This window comes from Somniosus microcephalus, chromosome 1, assembly GCF_052327205.1.
Source record: "Somniosus microcephalus isolate GS21.2 chromosome 1, FLI_Smic_1.0, whole genome shotgun sequence".
Classification (NCBI taxonomy): Eukaryota; Metazoa; Chordata; class Chondrichthyes; order Squaliformes; family Somniosidae; genus Somniosus; species Somniosus microcephalus.
In genome coordinates this window covers 382,295,637-382,316,999 of record NC_140987.1, presented here as the reverse complement: position 1 = coordinate 382,316,999, position 21,363 = coordinate 382,295,637, and the positions used below count along the sequence as shown (strand labels likewise).

The window sequence follows — 21,363 nt, the reverse complement described above, 5'->3', positions numbered from 1 at the left end:
TAAAATGTTTTACATAAGATATACAGCACAGAAACAGGCCATTCGGCCCAACCAGTCCATGCCGGCGTTTATGCTCCACTTGAGCATGTGTCTTTCAATGGACTGGTACGTCTCATTGTAAGGGAATCCATCACAGTGTTGCCATTAGGCATTAGTGTATTTTTACCAATATGTTAATGAAAAATATGGATTAATGTAGAATTTACTTATGCAATATTCTTAATTCATTACCTGAATTTAGTCCCACCATAACCATCACTTCTACTGTTATATACTTCCAAAATTGCACTCATTACACAACCCAAATTTCAAAATTTAATTGAACATGGTTTGAAAATTTTACACTCCCATCATTACTCTACTGCAATTCCAGTGTCAAAATTGCAACTTGATTTTCTAGATTTCTAATACTGTCATGTGTCCATATACTGAAAAGCCAATGTATTAAAAAGTCATCATGCACTGCAGTTCTAGTTGAAGAGTTTCATTCTTCTCAAATTGTTCTTTCTAAATTAGACTACATGGGATTGTCAAAGACACAGAGCAATAATGACTAATTGTGCAACCACATTTTAAATTTTATACTCCACTTTGTTGGCCACACATTACCCAGTCCAAGAGTGAGGGAAGACTGCTCCCTGGACTCTGACACGAACACATGAATAAGCACATCTGGGAAAGAAATGGCTGTCAGAAAACCATGGGGCAAGTTTCCTTTACTCAACTCAGAAGTGTGCAAAGAAACACTTAGGCAGGTTACAGATAAATATCTTACAGGCTACCGCTTACCTAGGTTCCACCTCCCCAGTAACAGAAAGCAGAGTCCCTCCACGTGGGTCATTTGGTGCATCTCCTAGCAAACCTCTTGGAGCTGGAGCCCCACCTACTGGGGGACCCCGCTGCATGTTGCCTCTGGGGTCCGGCATTGGGACTGGAAGGAAAAAAGGAATCACTGTCAAAAGATGTGTAAAGTGTGTGCATGAAGTTGTATATTACAATGGGACAGATGGGAAGAAAGCTGAATCATTTTCTTTTACGGGGTTTCCAGCTTCACAGAGCATAAATTATTTCCTGCATGCTACACCATCTGCATGAGGCCTGGTTGGTAACCTGCTCCCAGGCCTTCAGGCCACTCTAAAACTAGCTCTGAATGATGAGTGAAACTTAAGGATGATTCAATCGCCCCAAAGGAAAGCATCTGACACCTGATTAATGCTTCCCCACAGTAACACAGCCGAGATCAAGATCCAGTGGTACTCATATGCTTCCTGCCATTCTACGCATAAGCAACAATCCGTGTTCCAATTATGCTATGCCACAGCTGATGACTAGATTAGAAATGCAACTGTTTGACAGTTAGCCCATAATATCCTTTTGGAGATTTGAATATTTTATGCTCTGTAAAGATGTGTAAGCTTTTTAACGTGCATTCTTACAAAAAAATGTATTTAAAAATGCAAATTTAAACCAACCATTCAGCTCAAATAGCAAATGAGAACATTCTAAACCTGCATAACAAACAGCTTTAAGCCAATCTGTGCTAAATACTGAAATAGCCCTTCAATATTGTGCTCTTTATGGTTATTATACATCACACAGGACTACTTCTTGTTGGCAAGCCTGCTTCACATGCAGCAAATGTCAAGATTTGCATCCCCGATTTGGGAGATTTTAATCACTGTACATAGAATAATTCAAAAGGCTCAGCTCTGCATATAGATTAATTTGCTTCCAATTGCAGAAACAAAATGTGCAGAAGGACAGATTCAATTCAAGTTATATAGCCATTAAATACCATGTAGGATGATAGTAATAACTTAATGGTATTAGCCTTCATGTTATTTTATGGCTGGATTTTCGAAATAGAAAGGTCTTTCTGTGTTACGTTACACGGCAACACTAATTGTGTTAAGCAACATCCAAAGAATCAAGTTGACTCAAAAACACCTTAAAAAAAACAAAAAGCAGCACCAATACTTAAAAAAAAATAAAACAGGCAAGATATGGGTTTTGAGATATTTATTTTAATGTAAAAGTTTATACTGCACATTTCCAGTCAAATGAGTTAAATTTAGATACCTTGGAACAATTTGTCCCTGCACAAATTCAATTAAGTTACCATCAGCTCTTTATTAAAATCAGGTCTTTGATTCCACAAAGACTTTTCAATCTTGTTCTACATGCTTCCCCCTCCTCTTTGAATCTCACTAGAACAGATTTGAAATTATTGTTGAGACACAGTCACTCTGAATACACCCTCTCACAGCTAGCCAGTCATGCAAAAGTCTCTAACCATTTCTTAATTTCTCAAATTTTGTAGTCTTTTCACTTCATTAAGTACAAACGTCTCGGCTGCAATTAGCCCAGTGTTCTAGCATTCTAACTCTTCCCTAACTGATGAGGATCCAAATGTTGGCTCTCTACTATCAGGGCCACAAAAGTATTTATACTGATTCCTGACTAGTGATCGAGGGCACAGGACAACCTGGGCAATTTGTACTGGAGCAAAAAGGAACAATTCAGAGCTTTCCCATATTTAGCAATTACTTCAATAACCCTTAAAAAGCCAATTTTGCCATCAAAGTCTATTGTGTGGTGATGATAATGCATCTGGATGCAAAGTATAAACTGCACTCAGACCACAACTCGGCAGTTGCAGAATGAACTCCAGCCTGTTTCCCAATATAGATGATCACAGTTCTAACCCACTATGCTCCAGAACAGGTTAACCTGTCTCTGCCATTATCACAATCTGGCAATCTCACTGGATAAAGATCAACCTTTGTCTATCAATTACATTTTAGCTGTCAAAATGTTGGGTTACTTTGCAAGAATACACAACGTATAACACGACTACCTCAGGCACAAGGAGGCCATCAACAGCACACAGTTTATTTTTTAAAAACAGAGCCAACCAGGTTTGTTCTTTAATTTGGGAATACATAGTTTTATAAAAAAGAAAAGTGAGTTGCTAAGGAAAAGCCCCACTGAACCAAACTCAAGGCCATCCAATCTGGTGTGTTTATTTTCTAATCTACTATAACTTGCATTACATTTATGAACAATTTTGAAGATGCAATCACACAATGCTTGGTGAAGTCTGACAGGTCTCCAAATGTTCTCAGATTCACAATTCACCTTTAGAAATGGGTATCGCATAAGTATAGCTTCAACTGTACCTAAAAATGCCAATAACTACACAAAGAAAACTATTCTTTGTGCTAATGGGAACCTGCTATTGATTGAAATATTGCCCCACTAATAAGCCTGTGAAATAATGTATTTTGGAATAAAAGTGCACACTTATCTGGTGATCAGAAAATTCAGTGAGACAACCTTTAAGGAAAAGCTGTGGTGAGGACAGAAAAGTGGAGTAATTGTTCACTGTTCAAATGTTCACAATAAGTGTTTAATTTTTTTTTAATGTTGGCACCATTCAACAACACTTTCACGTGAATGCATTTATATTTTGTACTTTACGATGACTTGTGGTTTCAATTAATAAAAGCTCACTGTAAACATTTGAACTGGGTTCAGTGGAATCTCTCCAGTATGTAATAACAAAGGTGTCAAACTACTCTAATAAATGTAAGGCAGTAACAGGAATTTATATTGAAAGAAGAATGCCACTAAGATGCCATAAATTACATATCAGTGCCCACTAAATTACTGCTTTACATCAACTGCGTATCAGGTGACATAAATGGTCACCTGAAACTCGACAACCCTGGTAATCAGAAAATTTAGCAATTTTACTTCAACAGAACTTCCAGAGTAAACAGAGAATTGTGTCATTTCACTCCAATATAAACCCTACAGAGGTAGTAAAATCAGAAAGTTTGACCCAGGTGTCCAAACTATGGCTTAGAGTTTGAGTTGTATTGGCCCACGAGCCTTGGAAATCTGATCCATGACATCTAGACAACTCGGTTATATTTAGACTTGTATTTCTTTCTTGCTGCTTTGTCCAGTTTTGAATTTTGTGGACCTGGAGGTTTGAATTTGCCGATCTCAACACTGCTGCCTCTTTGGTGAATAAATTCCAGTGTCAAAACGCCAAGATTCGTTAGCACATGCAGTTTGAGATATATGAAAGTTAATGGAAACATTAATTTAAAGTCTACATGGCCATGAGGCTTTATGTTATCCATGCAACTGACCCACAAAGGCAAAGGCTTTGGACACTCCAAGTTTCAACACTTCAACGGAGGCCCCATAAAGTGGCAAACGGAAGGTTTAACCATTTGAGTACAAACCCATAAAAGGCAGTAAAATCAAAGCGTTCAATGTTTAAAGACTTAAAGAAGGAGTCCACTGAGCTGATCAAAAGTAACTTGACCTTAAATATAGTTCCCAGCTAGTATTTCAACTTGATAATCATGATAACTAATGACCTGTTCCTGCTTTGTCTTCTGAAATTTTAGAGTACTAGTATGCTGCTAAGTACAGGAACTCGCAAAAATGATAAATAGTTGACAGATTTTGGACACAGGTCATCAGAATCTTGTAGATGTTCAGGATACTACTGAAAACTCAAAGTGGAAAAACTAAGCAATCAGAAATAGTTATTCCTTCTTCCCTTATCGTGCTAACATTATTTCCACACAAAAATGTTAGAGAAGGGAACAGAAATTCAGCAAAAGGAGGCAGAACTCCAGGAAATGGAAAAAGAAAATGACAAAATCAAAGTGAGCCAACACAAAATTTAACAGAGCTAGTACTAACTCAAAGAAGACAAGTACAAGAGAAATTAGTACAGAAGGAGTACACCAATGTGACGGATTTAATGAAAGAGGTATAATTCAGCAAAGGAACAAGGAATTGAAACAGTTAGCTCAAAAGCAGAATATCAAGAAATATCAGTAGTTCCAAAAAAGGCTGAATGTGTGTATTTTAGAAGCAGTATTTTGACAATGGAGTGCATTATAGAATCAGGATGTAGAAAATAACAGGAAATGACGGCCATCATGCATTGGATGATCAAACAATTGACAACTAATCCATAGTAACACAAATGGCTCAAAAATTGAAAGAAAGGATTGTGTACTATTCTTACCAAATAGCTGAGGACACCATGAATTAAGAAACCCCCCCACCTCAGCCAGAAGATTACTACAGAGATCCAGACAATTCCAAAGAAGGGCTACCAAAATAATCTCTCCCACTGCCTTTCTGCCACAAAGGGACAGCTCTATTATGGTCCCTATTGGCTAAGTTCTTCAGTCAGTACTGAGAAATTCAACAGTGGATTACCCAGCAGAAACCGCTTATAAAGTGGCTGTTTCTTGAGGAGTGGAAGAAATTCTTACTTGAAAACGTATTAAACTCGACTTTGTTTAACAGGAACCAAAACTCATACATCAATATCTTTAGCTTGGCAAATCATAATGTATATTCCTATAGTTTGCAGAAACCAATATTAACCGTGTGTGTATTATGGCTAGAAATATATTATCCAAGAAAGGTGCTTAATTTTTGTCACATCAATCATCAGCCCAATCAGATAAAGATAACTGGGAAAACTCCAAGTTACTATAAGAAATAGAACAGATAAATTAAAATTTAGAAAACCAAGGTAATCAGATGCTCTCAATACAAATATAGAGGGGTCATCGCAGCCAGCAATGGCATTCACAAGTTCACCAACCCCAAAGCTGGAGCATGATTAGACCCAAAGAGTTAAGCATAGGAAAAGAGGAGGAGGATAGGCCAATTGATGCACAACGCATTCGTAGAACTGATCCAAACATTTTCAACCAATTTAAAATTTTGACCTAAATGAGAAATATTGTGCAGTTCCAATTACATTTCTGACAAAAGACAGTGTTAATGAGATGCCAAATTATAACAAACCAAGTTCCCAACAAAAAATTGTGGTACAGATAGATTGTGGTACTGAACCACATGCTTTGCTGGTACAAAATCCAGAATAATGTTAGACAATACAGCACTATTATTAGGAAAACCTCAGATCTAATCAACAATCCCACGGAGGTAAAATATTGCAGGGGAAATAATGGTTGGACTGAAATTCTCAGAAATTTAAATGATACTGTATGGTACCTTAAGGAGGTTGTCTTAATTATTTTTGAACAACTATGACTGTAGACTCAGACAGAAGTCAAAAGAATCACAGACTAATATGAATGTGCAATTGATGTGTTGAAAAAATCTTTACCCTGATGATGAGAACCACTGACAAAGTTAAACAGTAAAGGCAAATTCTAAATAGTTAGGTGAAACCACGACAATACTTCACCATAGAAACATAGAAGATAGGAGCAGGAGTAGGCCATTCGGCCCCTCGAGCCTGCTCCGCCATTCAATAAGATCATGGCTGATCATCCAAATTCAGTACCCTGTCCCTGCCTTCTCCCCATATCCCTTGATCCCTTTAGCCTTAAGAAATATATCTAACTCCTTCTTGAATATATTTAATGAATTGGCCTCTACTGCCTTCTGCGGTAGAGAATTCCACAGATTCACCACTCTCTGGGTGAAGAAATTCCTCCTCATCTCTGTCCTAAATGGCTTACCCCTTATCCTTAGACTGTGACCCCTGGTTCTGGACACCCCGGCCATCGGGAACATCCTTCCTGCATCTAGTATGTCTAGTCCTGTTAGAATTTTATAAGTTTCAATGAGATCCCCTCTCATTCTTCTAAACTCCAGCGAGTATAAGCCCAATCGACCCAATCTCTCCTCATACGTCATTCCTGCAATCCCAGGTATCAGCCTGGTGAATCTTCGCTGCACTCCCTCCATGGCAAGAACATCCTTCCTCAGATAAGGCGACCAAAACTGCACACAATACTCAAGATGTGGTCTCACCAAGGCCCTGTACAACTGCAGCAAGACATCCTTGTTCCTGTACTCGAACCCTCTCGCTACGAAGGCCAATATACCATTTGCCTTCTTAACCGCCTGCTGCACCTGCATGCTTACCTTCAGCGACTGGTGGACAAGGACACCCAGGTCTCGTTGCACTTCCCCTTCTCCCAATCTATTGCCGTTCAGATAATAAACTGCCTTCCTCTTTTTGCCACCAAAGTGGATAACCTCGCATTTATCCACATTATACTGCATCTGCCATGCTTCTGCCCAATCACCCAACCTGTCCAAATCATACTGGAGTTTCTCGGCATCCTCCTCACAGCACACACGCCCACCCAGCTTTGTGTCATCTGCAAACTTGGAGATATTACATCTAGTTCCCTCGTCTAGATCATTTATATATATATATACTAGCTGGAGTGCCCGGCGGTGCCGAGGGAACTCAAGAACCCTGTGGCATGTTTATAAAACTGTTTTTTAAACTGTTGGGATTGAAGAACTCTTCCTAAGCACCCAGGAGTGATATTACATTATTCACAAAGTTTCAGTGTATGAGTTGAATAGGGAAATAAAAGATTCTCTGAGGCATTTAGAGGTCAGTTTAGAAATCAACAGTGAACATTTATTCCAATAATGTAGAACAATAGAACATTTGACAATATGCTGGAGTTACAACCAAAGACTGAGTGAATACTCCCTCTGGTAAAAGTTTGCAAACCCAATAGGGTTGGTATTGTACAGAGTGATTTTGTAGTCAATAAATGTATTCAACATTACACTGTTATATGTGTAATCTTGTAGTAGGTATGCAGCCTCTCAGATCTTGAAGAGTGCTGTTGAGTGCTTCAAGTGCCCTCTTGTGGGCCTTTGGACACTCTTCCCACACAGCTCAGCAGCAGCAGTTCCTTTGGTAATGTGACACACTGGGTGTTGTTGTCTTGTCAGATCCAGAGGGAGAGCAAAGGTTGAGTGGGCAGTGCGACCTCCTTGGAGAAGAGTTGCAGCGATTCCTGATGAGGCAACAGCCAGTGCAATGAATCTCTTAGAGTGAAGGATGGCCACAAAGAGATTTCGTAGCCTTTTGGGGAGTAAGACAGAGCAGCTTCTGTCATCACTGCATGCCAATGAATGTCATCCTGAATGAGTCCTCTCCTGCAGCAAGCTTTTATAAAGGAGGCACAGAGATGGCCAGTGAGAGTTTTGAGGTGATTAAATGATGTTGGGCCAGCAACCTCATGGAGGAGTAGACGAAGGTGAAAGCACTCTGCGTTATTGGAGAGCCCGTTGATAGACAACATTTTCTGTTTTTCCTGAGGGTGTTAAAATAAACAGATTCCTTGACGCACCAACTCTTGAACATGCCACGTACAACTGGCCATGTGAAAAACAGGGCGTGAGTAAGTTGATGCCAGCAACCTTCAAAGTCTGCCCCTGTGCCTTGTTGATTGACATTGCAAAAGAAACTGTCACAGGAAACGGTTGCCTTTTGAATTGAAATGGCAAGTCAGTTGGTATCATTGGAATTCGAGGAATGAGAACATCCTCCCCTCTGGCGCAGCCTGAGATGATGGTAGCCTCAATGAGATTTGGCATGAGCTTTTTGACTGCCAGTCTGGTTCCACTGCACAACTTTGGTGGAGATATGTTTCTTAGGAGCATGATGGGGGTGCCTTCCTTCAGTACCAGTTTGTGAGGAGGTGTTCCTGAAGGCTGCAATGAGTTGAGGAACTCAGTGGGGTAATGTACCGCATCAGCACTGTCACAAACAGTGTCAACGCTTTTATAAATTTGCTCTTGGCCAGGGAGTTTTTGAAGAAGTAGCATGTTTATGTTTTTGACAGTATCATTCCTGGGTGCAAGTATTGACCGTTCACACAGCCACTTGGGATCTTTGAAGTGATTGAGGAGGTCTGGATACACCTTAAGAGATCAACTCATCAACTGTTTTGACTTGACTGCCAAAGCCTGGAGGAATTGTGATTTGACCACTGCTGTCAATTGGCAACTTTCCTTCTCCCAATTGTAGCAAAAGTTGCGCAAAGGATTCTGTCATCTCGTCACCATGCATAAGAACACGCATGTTTGTGGTCAAATGGACTGTTTGCACATCTGGCCACAGATGGGATGCCTTGAGACATGCATTGAGTTCATCTGCTGGAGTTCCTCTGGGGACAACTGGCAGGATTTGGCGGAAATCACCTGCCAGCAACAGGGTGATGCCACCCATCAGCCTATTGTTGCCTCTCAGATCTTGAAGAGTGCTGTTGAGTGCTTCAAGTGCCCTCTTGTGGGCCATTGTACACTCATCCCACACAATGAGTCTACACTTTTGAAGCAACTCAGCAGCACCAGTTCCTTTGCTAATGTTACACACTGGGTCTTCGTGTTGTCAGGTCCAGAGGGAGAGCAAAGGTTGAGTGGGCAGTGCGACCTCCTTGGAGAAGAGTTGCAGTGATTCCTGATGAGGCAACAGCCAGTGCAATGTATCCCTTAGAGCGAACCATGGCCAGTAAAAGATTGATCAGGAATGTCTTTCCTGTTCCACCAGGTGCATCGAGGAAGATAATGCCACCTGCATTGTTTTCCACCATATCCACAACCAACCTGTATGTCTCTTTCTGGTCTGGAACCAATTTCGGTTCAGTGACGGTGACAAAGATGGTCAGTTCCTCAACATTGTAGGTGGTTTCCCTGAGGACCTCTCTGCTGAGACCTGGAGAATCAATCCTATTGGGAGATGGAAGGTTCAACTGAGTCACAGACTTGCCAGCCAATGCCAAAGTCTTGTCCTCCAAAAGGATCAATACCTGATTGAACATTGCATCAGTGAAATTCAGCTCCATGGTGGGGTTGGCTGTCCTGAGTTGGTGCAAGATGTCTTCTGTGAGGCTGTCTTTGTGATCTTCCCACAAGTGCATCGGGTTGGAAGGGCTGCAGAGGGCAATTATAATGGCAAAGAGATTTCGTAGCCTATTGGGGGAGTAAGACAGAGCAGCTTCTGTCATCATTGCATGCCAATGAATGTCATCCTCAATGAGTCCTCTCCTGCGGCAAGCTTCTTGAAAGGAGTCACAGAGATGGCCAGTGACAGTCTTGAGGTCATTAAAAGATGTAGGGCCAGCAACGTCATGGAGGAGTAGACGAAGGTGAAAGCACTCGGTGTTGTTTGGATGGACCGTGTAGACTCTGCCAAGTGCATCTGATGGGTACACCCATGTATGACCAGGAACTTCCTTCTGACCAGGTCCAGGGCGCCGAGCCCGCCATGTCTTGTTTGGCTGCCAGGTGTAGTACTTGGGCACCTGATGATACAGAAGTGTCTTGGCAAAGTCATTCATTCGGCACAACTCAAAGAATGCTGTAAGTTTTGTCCTTGGGGGTTCCTCGGCACGTTGGCTGGCATGTCCTGGTCGGAATAAAACCCTTTCTCCATTTTGCAAGTGAACATCCAATTTAGTGACAGTGGGGTAACGCTTGTGGATGTCAAATCCAAAAGTTCGCCAGGCTGCCTCATTGCTGCAGATGTAACGGCCCATCAGATGTGTGGTGATCTCATCATTTTTATTCTGCTCTCCAGCCTGTTGAAGATCAAAGACAGCTTGGTCACTGCCCTTATGGATGTACTTGCACACATATTTGATAGACTTAACTGAGTGGCAGTACTCCACATTGATGTGACATTTGAAGAGCCTGGATAAGAGTGGACAATAAGGAACAATCCAACAGTTGTCAACTTCCAATGTCTGTCTTTGCTGTCTTGTCTGATTTGACTGACCAGGTTGACCAGAGTCGCTAGATTGCTGATTCCGCATTCGTATTTCAGTGCAGAAACCTCCATTCTCTTTGCCCCTTCTCCTGTACAAAGGATAGCCATCATCCCCATGCTGAGTTTCTTCGTGGAGTGGCTTTGGGTACCCTTTTGTACAGGCATTCTTTTTCATGCAGCGAGAAGAAGGGTTGTGTCGCCCACAAGGACCATGAATCATATTCTTTACAACAACATCAAAGAGGATTGGATCCGTGTCCTTATCGGGTAGCTCTGCAGAGATGAAGGAATCAACTTGATTGGGGTGAATCTTTGCCTGAAGCCAGAGTAAAAGATGAACATGAGGAAGTCCTCTCTTCTGCCACTCAATGCTGTACATGTAGCAATGGTGTGCACTAAAAAGTCTGCCCACAGTCAGGAGTTTGATCAGTTTTTTAACTTTGAGGTTGAAGACCCGTGCTATGAGGTCATGCCTTTCAGTACCAGCTTTGGGTGGTAACTCCTGCCATTGGGGATTGCAAGTCATGGTGATGAAGAGGTCAGGTCTTCCATAGTTTCTGACATAGGTCATGGTATCTTGCGTGTGCTCATGCATGTACCTAGGACCTCCAACAAAGGTGGATGGCAGGATGACCATTTGACCAATGTCCTCAGTGTTGCCATCATTGGCCACAGCATCTCGCAAGTGTATGTAGTCTGTGACTCTCAACTGATTTTGGTTATTCCGGAACCAATTAAGCCACTCTCCTTCCATTTTTGCATACATGTCAGTGAGGAACTGGTGGAGAAGTCCTCCACACTGAAGCAGGTGGTTTGAACCAGTTTGTCGATCCATCAGCCTATATGCATAGAATTCCATGGCAGAAACCATCTTTTGTCTTTGGGCTGTAGGTGGCACACCAGTTTTGGGGTCAACATGTGGGATCTTGTTATAGGCATCGTATCCATCTTCCCCATGGCAAAACAAAAGCGGGTATTGCAGAGGATCATATGACCTGTGAAGCTCAGAAATTCTTTTGAGTAGACCACCTCTCAGATGCAAGACAATGTCCCGTTGTTCAAATTCTTGGCCCACAATGACAATGGCAACTTCATTGGTGGTCGGAGCACTGAAGCGTCGCTCATGTTCACCTGCAGGAGTCTTGTCAGCTTTGATGACAACTTTGAGGTCTTCATTTGTAGTTTTTTCGATGGCTGTTTTCAAACTCTTTACATATGGGTTTTGCTGATGAAGCATCTCCTGTAACCCAAGCAAAGTTTGAATCTTGATTTGGTGTTGTTGTGCGGGGAGAACTGCAGCTTCCCTGCGGCGATTGGCTTGCTCTTCGTCATCACCCAAGTAGTAGATTTGGAGAAACTGAGGTCTTTCGTTTGGTAGAGGAAGTAGGTAGCCAGCTGTATGGTACACCTGTCCATGAACTTTAAAAGTTGGGCAAAATCCTGATTCACGCACTCTGTTTGCACCGAAAGAGGTCATTGCAAAGCAGCTGTTGTACTTTCTGATGTGAGTGAGGAAATGTGTTGAAGCTGGAGTTCGGCCAAACAGAAGTGAGTGTAGGGGTTCAGGTGGCGCTGTTAGTGTTGGAAGTTTAACCTTTCCTCCATTGCAGCATATCCCATCAATTTCCCCTTCCCACTTCAGAGCGCCACAGTGAGGGCAAATGATGGTCATCTTGCCAATGATGACTGTGGGGTCGGCTTCATATGTGATGGTGGGTCTATAGGAGAAGGCTGCTCCGAGCCAATGACTCCAAATGTCAGCTCTGGCAATGCCCCTGCGTCTATTGGCGGCCTGGCGACGTGCCTGAGTCTGGTCAGGAGTCTCTGAGGCTCTGGCTTGGGTATGTCTCGCCTGGTCAGCAGCTTGACGTGCCCGAGTCTGGTCAGGAGTCTCTGAGGCTCTGACTTGGGCATGTCTCGCCTGCTCAGCAGCTTGACGTGCCTGAGTTTGGTCAGTAGTCTCTGAGGCTCTGGCTTGGCTATGTCTCGCCTGGTCAGCAGCTTGACGTGCCTGAGTTTGGTCAGTAGTCTCTGAGGCTCTGGCTTGGGCATGTCTCGCCTGCTCAGCAGCTTGACGTGCCTGAGTTTGGTCAGTAGTCTCTGAGGGCCTTTTATCGGTATGCATCAGAAGTGCTGCGTCCAACTCTGCTACGTTTTCTTGGGGGCATGCTGTAATGAAAAAAGAAAAAATAATTTTTATATATATAAATGAGTTTGTCTGTGAAGGAGAGAGAGGGGGAAGGAGAGATAGAGGGGGGGAAGGATAGAGAGAGAGGGAAGGAGAGAGAGGGAAGGAGAGAGAGATATGGCGTTGTTGGGGCCCACATTGAAGTGCCGCCATGATCAAAGATGCCGTCACGAGGAAATTGTTGGGCCGCCAGGATCAAATATGGCGCTGTTGTTTCCCCACATTGACGTGCTGCCATGATCAAAGATGGCGGCGAGCGATCTGGCCGGGCTCGAGCTGCAGGCTTGAACTCCTACACACCCACCACCTGGAAAGTCCTATTTGCACTTACCAAAAGAAAAAAAAGAGCTTAGCACACTGGATTATTAGCTGTTACTCTCCCATATCTAATTTTTTTTTTAAACTTTGAAATAACTTTAATGGTAGCAAATTTGTACAGATTAATCTTTCTTTGCAGCTGCCTTTCTCATTCCTGCCAGCACATTGCTGAGTTCTTCTCTCTTCCTCTTGGCACCAATGTGGGTACCAACTCGCTTTTTGATGAACTTGAGTGCACGCTTGTCTTTAGAGACCTTCAGCAATTCCATTGCACGCCTTTCATAGGGGGCAAAACCACATACCTCACGGATCAGATCTCTGACAAACTTGGTGTGCTTGGTCAGGCACCCTCTTGTGCGGCACTGCCTTGGGCTGGTCTCATTCTTGGTGACGGGGTGTGTCGCCTGCTGCGCGCGCACCCTGTGCCTGTCCCGTGTGCGTGACGTCCCTTCCGGCCGACGCCGCCGCCCCGGGTGACGCCAGCTTCCACTCGGCTCCGCCCCGCCAGCCTTTACCAAGATGGCGGTGATGGCTCCGCCCCGTCAGCCTTTACCAAGATGGCGGCGATGGATGCGATCTGCTCCGTCCCACCCGCCTTTACCAAGATGGCAGCGATCGCAGGCCGCTGGTTTGGAATCGGGCCCAGCGGGACGGGTGGTGCCTAGCTCGGGCGTGGCTGGCGAGGAGAGGCCGAGGCTTCGAGGCCTGCAGGCAGCTCATCCACCGCCGAGGGGGGGAAAGCCCGAGTCCCCGGCCGGAAACGGAGCTGAGCCCCGGTACCGGGCCGAGGGGGGGGGGAAAGCCCGAGTCCCCGGCCGCAAACGGAGCCGAGCCCCGGGACCAGGCCGAGGGGGGGAAAGCCCGAGTCCCCGGCCCCGGCCGCCCATTGGGCCCGCCGCACCGCGCACCATCGCTGATCCGCTCCGGCCGGCCGCCGCCGCTTGAGGAGTTAATGTCTGGAGGTTTGAATAAAGTTGAGAGGAGTGAGGAGGGAAGTCGTCTCGCTGCACCTTTGCTCAAGAATCCTGCTGAAACGGCGAGCGGGAGCCTGTGCCGGAGCCGCAATGTGGGGGTTTGTTGTGCTGGTGCTGTCGGTATTTTTAAAAATGGCGGCAACATTTCGGGAGGCTGCAGGATTAGGCCCGCCCACACACGGAATGAAACGCCCCCCGTGACGCACCGATTGGTCAACCATCAGGTCACTGAACTGTAGGATTGGTCAACCATCACGTCACTTAACGCTAATGAGCGGTAGGATTGGTCACCCGCTAATGAGCGGATTTTTGAACGTTTTTTGTATACTGTCGGAACAATTTTTGTCTGACCAAAAAGTAAATACGCCTATGACACTCCCCTGATCATCAGCTTTCTTTTGATATAACATATGTGTAGGTATGCTCTATAACCTTTGAGCGTATAGCGGACAGACAGACAAACCAACCGCTTTATATATACACACACACTAATCCCTTATGCGAGATCTTATCGAAAGCCTTCTGAAAGTCCAAATACACCACATCCACTGGTTCTCCCTTATCTATTCTACCAGTTACCTCCTCAAAAAATTCCAGTAGATTAGTCAAGCACGATATACCTTTTGTAAATCATAGAAACATAGAAGATAGGAGCAGGAGTAGGCCATTCGGCCCTTCGAGCCTGCTCCGCCATTCAATGAGATCATGGCTGATCATCCAAATTCAGTACCCTGTCCCTGCCTTCTCCCCATATCCCTTGATCCCTTTAGCCTCAAGAAATATATCCAACTCTTTCTTGAATATATTTAAAATGAACTGGCCTCCACCGCCCTCTGTGGCAGAGAATTCCACAGGTTCACCACTCTCTGGGTGAAGAAATTCCTCCTCATTTCAGTCCTAAATGGCTTACCCCTTATCCTTAGACTATGACCCCTGGTTCTGGACTCCCCGGCCATCAGAAACATCCTTCCTGCATCTAGTCTGTCCAGGCCTGACAGAATTTTATAGGTTTCGATGAGATCCCCTCTCAATCTTCTAAACTCCAGTGAGTATAAGCCCAATCGACACAATCTCTCCTCATACGTCATTCTTGCCATCCCAGGTATCAGCCTGGTGAATCTTTGCTGCACTCCTTCCATGGCAAGAACGGCCTTCCTCAGGTAAGGCGACCAAAACTGCACACAATACTCAAGGTGCGGTCTCACCAAGGCCCTGTACAACTGCAGCAAGACATCCTTGTTCTTGTACTCGAACCCTCTTGCTACGAAGGCCAACATACCATTTGCCTTCTTAACCGCCTGCTGCACCTGCATGCTTACCTTCAGTGACTGGTGCACAAGGACACCCAGGTCTCTTTGCACTTCCCCTTCTCCCAATCTATTGCCATTCAAATAATAATCTGCCTTCCTGTTTTTGCCACCAAAGTGGATAACCTCACATTTATCCACATTATAGTGCATTTGCCATGTTCCTGCCCAATCACCCAACCTGTCCATATCGTACTGGAGTTTCACAACATCCGCCTCACAGCATACCCTCCCACCCAGCTTTGTGTCGTCTGCAAATTTGGAGATATTACATCCAATTCCCTCGTCCAGATCATTAATATATATTGTGAACAGCTGGGGTCCTAGGACCGATCCTTGCGGTACCCCACAAGTCACTGCCTGCCACTCGAAAAACAACCCGTTTATTCCAACTCTTTGTTTTCTGTCCGCCAACCAGTTCTCTATCCAAGTCAATACCTTGCCCCCAATCCCATGTGCCTTAATTTTGCACGCTAATCTCTTATGTGGGACCTTATCGAAAGCCTTCTGAAAGTCCAAATACACCACATCCACTGGTTCTCCCTTATCTATTTTACCAGTTACATTCTCAAAAAATTCCAGTAGATTAGTCAAGCATGATTTACCTTTTGTAAATCCATGTTGACTTTGTCCGATCCTGTCACTGCTTTCCAAGTGCTCTGCTATTACATCTTTTATAACGGACTCTAGCATTTTCCCCACTACCGATGTCAGGCTTACCGGTCTATAATTCCCTTTTTCTCTACCACCTTTTTTGAATAGTGGGGTAACATTAGCTACCCTCCAATCCATGGGTACTGTTCCAGAGTCTATCGAGTTCTGGAAGATGGCCAGCAATGCATCTACTATTTCTAGGGCCACTTCCTTAAGTACCCTGGGATGTAGATTATCAGGCCCTGGGGATTTATCGGCCTTCAGTCCCATCAATTTTCCTAACACCATTTCCCTACAAATACTGATTTCTTTCAGTTCCACCCTTTCATCAGACCCTATGTTCCCCGGCATCTCTGGGAGGTTATTTGTGTCCTCCTTTGTGAAGACAGAACCAAAATATGTATTTAGTTGGTCTGCCATTTCCTTGTTCCCCATTATAAATTCCCCTGATTCTGACTGCAAGGGACCTACACTTGACTTCACCAATCTTTTTCTCTTCACATATCTATAAAAGCTTTTACAGTCAGTTTTTATGTTCCCTGCAAGCAAAATCCATGTTGACTTTGTCCGATCCTGTCACTGTTTTCCAAGTGCTCTGCTATTATATCAGCCATGGAAATGGGAGCGTTTTAATGGCCCAGAACTTGGTGTCGGGGGCTTGCCGCGCGTGCAAGCCCCCGATCTGCACTCACCCTGCGCGCTGACATCTGAAGCCCGGGCCTGATTGCATTTCCTGTCACAGGCCCGGTTCAGATGTCAGCGCGCAGTGCTTACCTGATCCAGCGGCGTAGTTAGTGCGATGTGCCGGCTGGGATCAGGTGAGCACTGTACAACCAATCAGGGGAGGGGAAGGTTCATTCATGAGTTTGAGAGTAAGAACTGTCAAACTCATGAAAACTACGGGGGCCCAAAACACTATTTAAACTTTAAATAAAAATTTAAAAAACATCCCAATCATTAAATTAAGTATAAATAAGTTTAAAAAAATAATTTAAACAAAAATTATTTTTTTTGAAAAAAATTAATTTTTAATAAAAAGGGTCTAAAACTAAACTTAGCTTATTGTAGATTCTTTAAAATAATAAACCTGTGGAAAACAAAATTCTAAATTACACTAAAACACCACTTACCTGTAAAAATAAATACTTACGTGTGCTTTTTACAAGCGTAAAGACCGGAGGCCTTTAGACATGCGCAAATCCCCCAAAACAGAGGAAATCCAAGACGCACGTGGTGCCCCCTACAGCGCACGCGCTAGCCTCTTCACCTCTTGGGTTAGAGGAGAGGAAATGCCGGTTTTCAGCGCATGCGCTGTGCATGCTGAAAACCGGCATTTCCTCCGGCCAGACGCGCGAGTACCCCTTCCGTACTTACGCGTTTGGGGAGGAATTTCTGGCCCATTATGACCTTATTATGAATTTCATACATACACAGGAAACTGACCTTCAGTATCAGTCTGCTAGCATATAGAAGTAATCCATAGTGCAATTCAGGACACCTCATGTGCAATGTTCCCGTTAAGCTGCTCATCTACCTGACAAAAGTGGAAAATTTCCCAGGTACGTTCAGTCCAAAAAAGCAGGACAAATCCAATCCGGCCAATTACCTCCCTAACAGCCTACTCTCAATCATCATCGAAGTGATGGAGGGTGTCGACGACAGTGCTATCAAGCGGCACTTATTCACCGATAGCCTGCTCACCGATTATCAGTTTGGATTCTGCCAGGATACTTGGCTCCAGACCTCATTACAGCCGTGGTCCAAACATGGACAAAGGAGCTGAATTCCAGAGGTGAGGTGAGAGTGACTGCCCCTTGACATCAAGGCACCAAGGAGTACAAGTAAAATTGATGTCAATGGGAATCAGGGGGGAAATCGCTCCACTGGCTGGAGTCATACCCAGCACAAAGGAAGATGGTTATGGTTGTTGGAGGTCAAGCATCTCAGCCCCAGAACATCACTGCAAGCGTTCCTCAGGGTGGTGTCCTAGACACAATCATTTTAAGCTGCTTCATAAATGATCTTCCCTCCCTCATAAGGTCAGAAGTGGGGATGTTCGCTGATGATTACAATATTCAGTTCCATTCTCAATTCCTCAGATAATGAAGTAGTCCATGCCCACATGCAGCAAGACTTGGACAACATCCAGACTCATAAGTGGTAAGTAACATTCACGCCACAGAAGTGCCAGGCAATGACCATCTCCAAAAAGAGAGATTCTAACCACTACCCCATGACATTCAATGACATTACCATCATCGAATCCTCTAACATCAACATCCTGGGGGGAGTCACCATTGACCAGAAACTTAACCACTCCTGCCACATAAATATTGCGGCTACAACATCAGGTCAGAGACTGGGTATTCTGCAGCAAGTAACTCACCTCCTGACTCCCCAAAGCCTTTCCACTACCAACAAGGCGCAAGTCAGGAGTGTGATGGAATGCTTTCCATTTGCCTGGGTGAATGCAGCTCCAACAACACTCAAGACACTCGACATCATCCAGGACAAAAGCAGTCCACTTGATTGGCACCCCATCCACCACCTTAAACATTCACACCCTCCACCACTGGTGCAATGTGGTTGCAGTGTGTACCATCTACAAGATCCACTGCAGCAACTCGCCAAGGCTACTTCGACAGCACCTCCCAAACCTGCGACCTCTACCAACTAGAAGGACAAGGGCAGCAGGCGCATGGGAACATCACCACCTCTAAGTTCCCCTCCAAGTCGCCCACCATCCGGACTTGGAAATATATCACCATTCATTCATCATCGCTGGGCCAAATCCTAGAACGGCCCATCTAACAGCACTGTGGGAGTACCTTCACCACATGGACTGCAGCGGTTCAAGAAGGCAGCTCACCACCACCTTCTCAAGCGCAATTAGGGATGGGCGACAAATGCTAGCCTTGCCAGTGATGCCCATATCCTGTGAATGAATAAATCTACAAAAGCCATTTGGGCCCCACCCTAAATACCTCGACCAATCCATCTTTCTCTCCTCCTTTAAGAACCTCCTTAAAACTCACCTCTTTGACCAAGATTTGGTCTTCCCTGCACACCCTCCCCCCCCCCCATATCTCTTCCTCTGGCTCAGCGTCCATTTTTTTTTAATTACACCCCTGTGAAGTGCTTTGGGATGTTTTTGTACGTTAAAGGTACTATATACAAGCAAGTTGCTGTTGTCCTGAGCACACCTGGTAACATCACTAAACTCTGGAAATCTCACACAAATTCAGTAATCCTATCCCAACAAGCCCAGAAAAGCAGAGCATCGGTAATAAAGAGGGCAACATAGGATAATAGTGTACTACATATTATCATTATCAGAGACCCTATGATACATATAATGGATGGGAATCAGATATCCTATCCGCTCTGTCAAATTCTTTACTTCACCACAATTTTAGGGTGGATTTACACTATAACTATAGCATTAGAGCAAAGCAGTTCCACTTCGCATTACAACACGAGTTATAGTGTAAATGCAGCCTGAACTGGAGGCAGGGCCAGCCCCCGATACTGGGGTGAAGTGAGGCAAAATTCTCTGGAGACAGAAGTTGCACGCCACGTTTCTCCAGAGTCAGTACAGGCTTAACTCCCATTTACATTGAGCAAGTTTGGCACTGGTGCATAGCAAAAACACTTCAAACTGATGCTAGACCTGTAGTATAAATGCACCTTTAAACTATTCAGTGTGCTAAGAGGAAGCATTGAACAGAGGTTAGAAAGTCTCTCCCTGGGAGGGAGTTGGGAGGAAAATTGAAGACCAACAGCTCCACTCCAACCCATGACATTTTCAGCAGTAGCCTAGCACCCTCAAAACATGGTGCAAATTGTCAGAAAAACAAGAATAAAGTGAGGGGCAGAGAAATACATAACTATTTAAACTGTCAAGCAATTTAAAAGAAATCTATTTTCAATTTAAAAAGGTGCAACTTTTCAACCAAGTATAAATGCTTTCAAATGACCACCAAAACTCATATGACACCTTAGCATTGCACAATATGTGGTTAACATATTGGTCAAAAATATCGGTGAAAGTCAATCATGCGTCCTCACTTATCCCCTTGCAGTCTAGTTAAATGCCTTCGAATGTAGATTTTGAAGTCACTATGGTGGTCAGCACACTGCTACATACTATACAGTTCCTGATATGGAAGATGTTAACCAAGATCCTTGCAATGCAGCCACATTCCTCATGCTTTTTGGTCACTGGAGCTTTGTCCTGGGAAACTATATTCTTGTTAGATAATATAACCAATCAAATACATTTTCAGCTGCATTCATCACATTTTGATGCATCATAGTAAAACTCCAACATCTATTTAACCTCTGACCTCAAATCTGCAACAGGAAATACATTCCATGTTTTAAAAGTTTAACCCTTACAGCGCATCAAACAAAAATGAACATCTCTCAAAGTGAAAGCAACCCAATAAAGGTGAAGGGTTATACCTCTCTGTTACAGGTTAGCTCTAAGATCAGAGGTTAAAAATTCAATCAGACTGGTACCTTGTCCTCTCTCGATCTGTGCAGTCCCTGCGGAGGCCACAGGTGAGTGCATATTTCCTGTGAGAACACGAGATAAAGAACAGTGCAGTGGATAACCTGTCCTTCATAACATTCAGGTTTGTGCATTAAAAGTAACAGAAACACATGCAATCACCCTTCCTTAGAACACTCTCTGGAAGGATTCTGGTGACGGCAATACAAGCTGTAACTGACACTTCACTGGACAGTGTACATAGTGTGTCATAAATAATTATGGTATATCCAAGAGCATTCTAACAAGGGATCACTGTAACAGGAACAAGGTTTCTTAGGGGAAAGAAGCAGGAGACGGAGAAGATCAGTGATAAGAAAATCCACCACTAACAGTAAGGAAAAAGGCGCCACGATGATCATCTCACAAAAGAAATCAATATGAAGATCGACAAGATTAGACAAGTGATATAAGCAACAAACAAAATACTGACTAAACCTGTACTCAAAAAAGAATTTAAAAAAGAGAAACAAGGAAATAAAGTGGTAAAACGTAGCAAAATGCTGTGTAATATAAGAGCCAATATCAAGCAAAAAAGATTGACTAGAATTTTTATTGTTCCAGCAAGTTAGAAGTCTGGCCATTTTAATTTGGAAAACCACATTTATTGGCAATCTCCTGTGCCAAAAAGCAGGCACCATTGAAGACCATCAGAATTTTTCATAGTAATTAACCATAAAGATAAGTCCCCAGTAAACCTTAAGGAAGCTAGAAACTAGACTCAACAGTTCTATATCCTGACAATTATATAGCTGTTCTTTGAAAACAAA

The 21,363-nt window shown here is 43.8% G+C and overlaps 1 protein-coding gene across 5 annotated transcripts in view; it reads right to left on the bottom strand.

Moving 5' to 3' along the window:
* The window catches only part of cstf2 (cleavage stimulation factor, 3' pre-RNA, subunit 2), a 92,359-nt gene that overhangs the window by 29,895 nt on the left and 41,101 nt on the right, over positions 1-21,363 (bottom strand). For 3 of the 5 annotated variants that reach the window (XM_085996330.1, XM_085996356.1, XM_085996365.1), the window contains exons 9-10: positions 20,563-20,619; positions 790-931 (exon numbers count right to left, since the gene is read on the bottom strand). In XM_085996330.1, coding sequence (XP_085852456.1) covers positions 790-931; positions 20,563-20,619 — 199 coding nt within the window. The remainder of the gene's footprint in view (positions 1-789; positions 932-20,562; positions 20,620-21,363) is intronic. The other 2 variants (XM_085996340.1, XM_085996349.1) reach the window with 1 other exon arrangement.